Raw genomic sequence first — 8598 nt, forward strand, 5'->3', positions numbered from 1 at the left:
ACTGCCCTTTGCAGGGCAGGAGGGGAAGTGAAATCCTCTGAGGTTTGGGAAGTATGAATGATGTAGTTATGGCTGGTGCTTTGAATGTATGCGCAGCTTACGTCAAATAACTATTGGCAGTTCAACTCTAGCAGCGTGTGAGAGGGTGAGAACTAGCATTAAAGTTTCTTCGAATTAATCATTATGAAAATCTTATGCTGGAACAGTCCTACAAAATAAACAGAGGTCAGTGTGGATGCATACTGGGGAGCAATATCACCTGCCCTCTGCGTACACCATTTCCTACCCACCTGCCCGGGTAGAGTTCCTGAAGAAAGCCATGGAGGGGTATTTTGCAAGAGAGATGTGAACCTGTCCTTTTGCTTGAGAGGGGAGTTTTCCAGCATCTTCAGCTGCACAGCATGCTCTGAAAGACCCAGTGGCCATGTCTGCGCTCGTGTGTGCAGCTGGTTTTGTAGCAGCAACAACCTCTGAGTTGCGCTCACATCTTGTCTTGGAGGAAACCAGCTGGTGAGCAATGCCCCATTTCCCCCCCACCTGTGAAGAGGACAGTTCAATGCACAATAGCCACTGTTAAATCCATTAAAGGCTGTGATTGTTCCTGCTGGTTCTATGATGTGGAAGTCAGGGGAGGCCAGGCTTTCTGTCCCTCATGCCAGCCCCCCTGTGTATCCTCTTACCCCTTCCCCGGTGACTGGCAAGTCACCTGCCAGCTTCTCCCTGTCCAAAATCCCTTGCCAGCACATGGAACCAGCAGCTTCTTCCCCAGCTTACATGGGACCTGGAGGGGGCTCAGCCTATTTTCCCAGTGCAGCACAGTTATCAGCATGGCTTGTGAGATCTGGAGGCAGGACCTGTTCTTACGCACTCCGTCAGCCATAGCTACCTTTTCGGAAGGAGCTGGCTGCCACTGAGGTGTGCGGTAGAAGATGCGAGGAAGTGAACCACACATTTCCCTCACCAATGCTTCCTGTGCTTTTATTTTATTTTTAGAAGTGTGTTTCGGCCACTTCAAAACAGGAAAAATAAAGGTGAGGGAGCTCTTGTAAGACTCGTCAGTTTAATCTCTTGGTTTGACATACGCAGTTTTTGTATTCCTGAAACTACCGTCCTCCCGTTGTCTCTGCGTGTGAAGAGAACTGGATGGAGAAATTCGGTTCAGTCTCCTATCCAAAGCTGCACAATGTCGATTCCTCTCCTAGCATCATCAGTGTCCCCATGCCATGCCTGCTGCCCCCAGCTCCTGTGCTGTGGAGGACATGCATGGGGGAAAGGAGGCTGGAGCTGCACTAAGGGTAATTAGGGAGAGTTGCCCCAGGAATGGTTGTCTCATGGAGCGCTTGTCATGGGGCTGTATCCCAGCCCAGGAGGTCCTTCCTCTGGTCAGCACAGATGGTAGGTGTGGAGTTACTGTATAAAACGGGCCACATGTCTCAGGAATGTCAACTTGATTCTGCCTTTGTATGTTATAAGATTTCTTCAGCTCTATCTGTAGTCTTTGTCTTGCTACAAATGATGCTCACTAAATCCTTCTGGATTTTTGTATTCAACCTTCTTAGAAAAGACTCTTTTCTAGTCTCCAAAGTACTCCTGTTGCCTGAGTATGCTAAAGCTGACCCTGGTGTATCCTGCACTGACGGACAGAATATTTTCCTACAGTTTTGATGGTTTTGTTTTCTTGAGCTCTTTGCAGTCTTCCCTCTGGAAATGGACTCTCTGAAATTTGCTCTTTGTGCTGGGATAAACTCTTCTTTCTGGGACTCTTGCCTGCTGCTGTTTCGTTAAATCATACCTCTCTCTCCTTTCTTCTGATTTTCCTGGGGCATCTCTGCATCTCTTTGTGGTATGGCAACCACTAACAAATCACTTCCTTTTGAGGAAAGATGAGAAATCAAAGAAAAGAAAACAACAAAAAGCACCGACCCACTTCCTGCTTTGCTGCTCTTTCCTTTCCTTCAAGAGAAGAGGTGACAGAGGGTGTGAATGAAACGCCACAGCTCTTTCTGACATCAGCCATGATGCTCTACTGTGCAGAGAAGTGCATGCGCTGCTCTGGAGTCAGGAAGGAGCAAGGAAGGTGGTTCTGTCCTTCGGGATTTTCTGGAGTCAGGGGCAGTGCTCACGCTTAGACCGGTCCCAGTGAGCGGATGGGGATCTTCCTGAAATGTGCTCCTATCGAGCCACACCATGTGGGGAGGGAGTGATGCCTCGGCTGCTCTGCTGCAAGTGAGTGACCATCCAGACGTTAACCACGGCGTTTGCAGTGCCCAAACTGAGCGCCTGTTCCAGTGTGGATCCTGAGTAATGTGAGCAGATGATTTACTGCTCCTCCTGCTCTCCTCTTTCCCAGGATTCAAAATCAAGATGGGAATTAGGCCCTTTATCTCACTCATTACCCTTGAGCACTGGGCAGATTTTCTTCTGTTCTGTTGGTGCATTTATACCATACAACAGAAGGGAAATTGTAGGGCTCAGACAAAATGCTTGTTTGCTGAATTAAAAGGCAGGCTGCAGCCTTGGAGCTGAAGTGTGAGGGGGAATTTTCATGCTTCACCTGCTCTTGCAGCTTTACTCTTCTTGCTGTAAGCCAGAGCTGACCAGGTATTTGCTGTATTCCAGGCAGGGCGCCGCTCCTCCGCAGAGCTTTTGTGTTTAAAACACTCTCCTGGTTTCTGTGGCATTCCAAAAAAAATCTGGGTCCCCTTGTCTTTGGGAGGGTGTGGATGTGGTCATATGTCTTTATTAGTCAGCTGGAGAAGTGCCAAGTAGCTCCCAAGGTGAAAAATAAGGTTCTTTTATCCCCCCCCGGGCGTGTTTGCTTGTAATGGAACAATGGTCCTGTCATGTAATGAGCCAAGTCAGCATAGGGAGAAAAAATTATATCCCCTTTCAGACTGTCAGCCCTATTATCCTTCTGCACACTGACACGCTCGCCGAGCTTGGGCTGGCTCATGCACAGTGGCCTTTATGCGAGGCTGTGAAATAATGGGTTCGGGGTTTATTGTATTCTGCACTCTGATCTTTCATTTTTCCCCTCTCGCCCAGGGCACATGAGAGGGGATTGAACACGTGCAGCCTGGCCGTGGCTGCAGAGCTCAGGTGTACAAGTTTACCCACAGTTGCTGCTCTGGCATCAGAACAGCAGCTGGCACCAGCCCTGCTCAGTGCCAGCACTGCACTATGTGAGGAGCCCGGGCTGCAAGTGGTGCAGCCACTGCTGCCAGTGATCCTCCTGCAAAGGAGCCCCAGCTCCTGCTGATGTCCTGGAAGTCAGGCTTGGCATAAATCCTGGGCAAAGCTCTGTTTTTCTTGTGCTTTATCTAGTGCTTCCAAGGTCTCTGTTAGTTCAAGAAGAACCAAACCCATGAGGGGTGTTCCCAGATCCATACTGTTTCTCTCAAGCAGAGCTGCATTTTCTCTTGCACCTATTCCTTACAACAAATTACTTGGAAGCAGAAGGTTCAGGAGAGTGCCCACTGTCCCCCTGTGCTGCTGAAAGTGGGTCCTCCTCGGGTCAAAAAACAACCAACCAACCAACCCTGAAAATAATGAAAAACTATTTCTTTTTGGTGAGAGATGATATTTCACTTGAAACCTCAATGCTGTAGTGAAATAAACCCATGTGTGCTGTGAGTCCTGTTAAGAAAATCCTTTTCCCTATTATATCAGTCAGTCTTTACAGTATGAAAATGTATTAAGTTTGTTCGTGTTACGCACTAAATGTAATGAGGTAATGGAATTTTCTGGAGATTTTGGTGTTGTTCATGATTAAATAAAACAAGATAGAGGACAGCCCAGCCCCAGAAATAAGGACTTTGCATCTCGGAAGCCTAGAGCTGCCCACAAAGGGTAAAGGATACCCCAGATAACCACTGTAATGCCAGCATCCTCGCCCTCTGACAAGTCTTTGAAACCCTCCCAGCATTGTCTGGCATCAGAGGTAAGTAACTATAGCACGACTGACTCCAGCGACGTCTGGATCAACAGACAAGCAGCAAGAATGCTGCAAAACTATAGCTGCTTTGCAAAGTTTTACTCTGATTAGTAATCAGTAGTGTGGATGCCAGTGACCAGTCAAATTGGGCTGTACCTGAACGTTTGATGGGTGTAGGAACCCTGCGTAAACCCACGTTTTTTTGTGGCGCCTCAGTTTGGCTGGGAGAATTTTTCTGACTGCCCTTTCCCTTCCTGGGGACTTGAGTTGACAGTGACTATGCAGATCGGTGTCTGCAGTGCTCTGCTGAGGCCGGTGATATCCAGAGCCCTCTCTAACCCTGCTGGCTCCAGGCATAAGGTAGCAAACCCCACTGTGTCCAGCTGCACAGCCTGTGGGGCTGCAGCATCCCAGGCCTATGGGGCAGCAGCATCCAGGACCGCCGGGCAGCCACCGCCTCCTGTGGCACCCCGGGCTCCGTGTCCAGACACAGAGAAGCTGTGCGTGCAGAGGCTGGCCGGGAGGTGTGCTGCCCCCGGGGCTGTTTGCTTCAGTGCTCCAGCACTGTCCTCCCTGCCTGCGAGGCTGCTGGGGGGCTTTGAGAGCTGTCGGATGCCTGCGGCTGATGCCACTTCAGGAGAGGCAGTGAAGAGGAACAGCGCTGATTTGTTCCTCAGACCGAGCCTGAGCTTACCCGCCGTTGTTTGTGCGACGTATTGCAACGTGCCCAACCCCTCCTTTACTCGGCGGCGCTGGCTGGAAGTACCTGCCGGTCTCCAGACGTCACCAGGCTCTGGGTATAAAGCGCAGGCGACAGAGCATCTCCCCAGCTCCGTCTCTGTGACAGGCACGTCCTCGAGAAGTGAGCTGCACACGGGTGGGAAGATGTTTTATTCGGGTATCCTGACAGAGCCGAGCAGAAAAGAAGTGGAGATCAGGGAAGCGGCATCTCTCCGCCAGCAGAGGAGGATGAAGCAGGCGGTTCAGTTTATTCACAAGGATTCTGCAGATCTCCTCCCTCTGGATGGGCTGAAGAAGCTGGGCACTTCCAAAGATACTGTAAGGCTTTCTATTGTGTTTGCTGGAAGGAGGCTTAAAAAGCGGGTAGGGCAGGGTCTGTTTTTTGTTATCTTTGCACCATTTTTCTTTTAGAAGAAGTTGGTTGGTTGTGGAAACGGATTAAAGAAAAACGAGGCTTTTCTATGTAAAAGGAAGGGAGTAGAAATACAATGTTAGTTATCATCAGGGTGCTTTTTGCCAGGAGGTGCTGGCACTTGGGTCTGAGAGCTTTTAATTTTTTTATCCTGTTTACATGAAAATGGGATACTGTTTTCAGAACAAAATCCTCTCTGAATCAGAGTAAATCAAAATGGCTTCATATAATACATACGTCTATACACATATGTTTGCCTGTGATGCGTATGTACGTACAACATATAATCAGAAAAGATCCGGTAAAGTGCAGTCACTAGTACTTCAAAATATAAACCTGCCAAGATTACACTTCGATGAAGGCTGATGCATCTATGGGGTTTTCTAAATGAAGATACATAATTCTAGGTTTTAAATATTTACATATGCAATGATCCATGTAATCCTGTAGTTGCCATATGATATTCTAAATAATATTCTTCATCAAGTCCAGGGGCTGGAGAGCATTTCTAAATGCTAATGTGCACAAATATTTGAGCTTTCTCTAATGGCAAATGATACTTAAATATAACACCAAAAGTTCTGATGTGAGGAGCAAAATCTAGAAAATACATCCTACCGAGGAAAGCTCCTTTATGGTTTTTTGACCCACTGTTGCAAAATCCCTGCTCCTTGTAACACACAATAATTGATTTTCTCAATACTTGATACAGGTTCATTGAAAAAAGTGAATCTTCTTATTTTTAGTGGTGTAGTTTTGTTCTGTCAGAGCCTTCCTGCTCAGCTGGGTTAGGCTTGGCTCTGCCTGGCTGAGATAAGTGCAGTGAGTTGGCTGTTCTCTGCAGTGCACTTGGAGGTGATTGGTTTTGACATCCCAAATGTTTTGCAGTTGTAAGGATTGAAGCTCCTGCCCAGGGAAAGGCTGGGAGGGAGCCTTCCTGGTCACCATGAATGCCAGCTCTCTGCTGGTGAGCTACAAAGTGCTGTTCAGCATGTGACGGCATTGTTGTTATTATTATTATGATCTACAGAGTCTAAATAACATGCCGTGGCCCAGTGACCCGCAGTGTGCGGGGTTGGGACCCTGAGGATGGGGGGTTCTGCTCTGCCCAGACGAGAGAGGCAACAGGTAGCAGGATCCAGGGGCACCGAGCAGCGAAGCCCTTGTCCTTGCAGCAGCAAGGACCAGGTTTGGTGCCGGTGCCAGGGGCAGAGCACGGGGCTTCTTGCCACGGCTGTGGTCGCAGGAAGGTCACCCGAGGTTTCCTCCCTGCTCTTGTGACCGCACTGGCTGAGATGCGGCTGCAGCATCGCGCCAGCTGCACCCACAGCCCCTGCCAGGAGGGTCCATGCAGCAGGGGGGGGGTCCTCTCCAGGGAGGTGCTGAGGCCCTGGGGAGCCCACAGCTCCTGATCTGAGGACTACAAGGAGGTGCGGAGGGGCAGAGGTGCACTGCCTGCCCGGCTACCCGGCTGTGGGGTGTCTCTGGCCAGGGACGGGGTGAGGGCTGAGCTGGTATGGGACACCCCACTGCAGAACCCTCTTGTCCCCACACCACAGTGCGGGGTGATGGGACAGTGGGCACATCAAGGGATCAGCTTGGATACAGCCTCCTGCCCCATGGGACATATGGGGAGCCCCCAAAGGGACAGCACTGCATGTGCTCAGGCCCATTCCCACAGCCCCAGAGACAACACCATGAATTCCAGAGTCGTTGCAGTGGGACCCCACTGCAGAACCCTCTTGTCCCCACACCACAGTGCGGGGTGATGGGACAGTGGGCACATCAAGGGATCAGCTTGGATACAGCCTCCTGCCCCATGGGACATATGGGGAGCCCCCAAAGGGACAGCACTGCATGTGCTCAGGCCCATTCCCACAGCCCCAGAGACAACACCATGAATTCCAGAGTCGTTGCAGTGGGTTGTGTCGTAGAGAAGTAACACTGCCAGTGCTTCCATGCTCATGCTGCACATGGCCAGGACAGCACTGAGCATCACTTCAGGGTGACCCACCATGTCTCCTAGTGCCATGGCTGCCTGGGTGTCACTAGAGTTGTCCCCAGGATGAGTGTGAGACTGTGCATCTCTGAGACTGCAGAAGCACCAAGAGCCTCCAAATGTGGGACCCCACCTTGGCATGGACCCAAACCAGAGGTGTTGAGCTGCTTGGTCAGGAGGCAGTAGGCATCAGGGGTCTTTGCTCAGAGTGTCTGCATGCCTTCCCTGTGAGCAACTGCACACCTCCTAACAAAGCAGCTTGTTTTTGAGTCTAAAGCTGCGTGACAGCTGTGGTGACTGGGGTGAAGGGCTTTTGATGTGACTGATGCTACTGATGCAGGGTTTCCCATGGGGGTTTTCCAGTGGCCTCTCCAGGGGAAGAGAGGAGGTAACAGCTCCCAGAGACAGGGTCAGCCGAGGACAGACCTCATTTGTCAAGGTGATGGCTGGCAGCGACCACTCTGATTTGGGGACAAATCCCCTTCCTTGTGGCCACAGTGCAGGGGTGCTGTGCGCAGGGAGGAGGCAGCAGGTCACCGGCGCGGGTGTGCTGGTGTCCCCCAGCTTGTGTGCCTTTACTCCTCTCCTGAAGCATCTGTCCTGGTGGTGCCCCAAGTAGACAGGTAGTTTTCAGTGTATTGCTCTGAAATAAAGAACTCTTCTAGTTCCTCGCTCCCTTTACGTATTCCACTTTGCCTAGGCTGAGACCAAATGATATCATAGCATACATTGGATTTGGAAAATGTAGGGCTGGATATACAGAGCAGAAAAGGTTTTATTTTGGTGCCTCACTATTAGCCTCCTCCCTGGAGCCCAGAGAACTGGCACAGGGTGGTGGTTAGCTGGGATTTGGTCTCCCAGCACTGTGACTGTGAGCGGTGACCCCCTCGGACAGGACGTGCTGGCTGTTGGCAGCTCAACTTCGGCCTCAACCCGGGAGCTGCCAGACCAGGTTGGGGGGGGCTTTGCCTGAAACAGTCCTGCATCGCTTTACAAGCTGGGAAATAAAGTTATAAATAATAAACAACAAAAAGTGTTTGAGAGACCTGGTGGCTGCCTGGGCACCCAAGGGGGTGCAGAAGAGCAGGGGGCATCTCTTGTCCCACCTTGTCCTCTTGCTCAAGGGGCTGACAGCACATGAGCACAGGCTGCTTGTGGAAGATGTGAATTTGGATGAAGAATGGGAAGAAGAGAGAGGAATTAATTATTTCTCAGGATGAGCTCCATTGGTGTGTTTAAACTCTTTTTTTCTACTGTCTAGGTACAGAAGAGAGCTCAAATCTCCTGACATGGGTTTGGGGAGGGGAGGAGATGGCACCTTCCCTGGCTTTCATCTCCACCTGACTGAAACTGTTGTTGATAGGTCTTGTTATCCCCAGATCTAGAAGCCAAAATAGTTGGAGACTTTCCAGAGAGACGGATACTGCAAGCTGCAGCGATGCGCTTCCTTATAAACCGGAGAGGAACAAAACTGCACAGAATTATTTGTGGGTTTGACAGACAGTGGTCATT

The 8598-nt window shown here is 50.3% G+C and overlaps 1 protein-coding gene across 1 annotated transcript in view; it reads left to right on the top strand.

Moving 5' to 3' along the window:
• Window positions 1–4819: 4819 nt before the first annotated feature.
• NRIP3 (nuclear receptor interacting protein 3) overlaps window positions 4820–8598 on the top strand; it is a gene marked incomplete at its 3' end in the record, with an annotated part of 12008 nt that continues 8229 nt past the window's right edge. Inside the window, exon 1 of the mRNA XM_010020878.1 lies at window positions 4820–4993. Coding sequence (XP_010019180.1) covers window positions 4820–4993 — 174 coding nt within the window. The remainder of the gene's footprint in view (window positions 4994–8598) is intronic.

The sequence above is a fragment of the Nestor notabilis genome, unplaced genomic scaffold (assembly GCF_000696875.1).
Source record: "Nestor notabilis isolate BGI_N333 unplaced genomic scaffold, ASM69687v1 scaffold6778, whole genome shotgun sequence".
NCBI lineage: Eukaryota > Metazoa > Chordata > Aves > Psittaciformes > Psittacidae > Nestor > Nestor notabilis.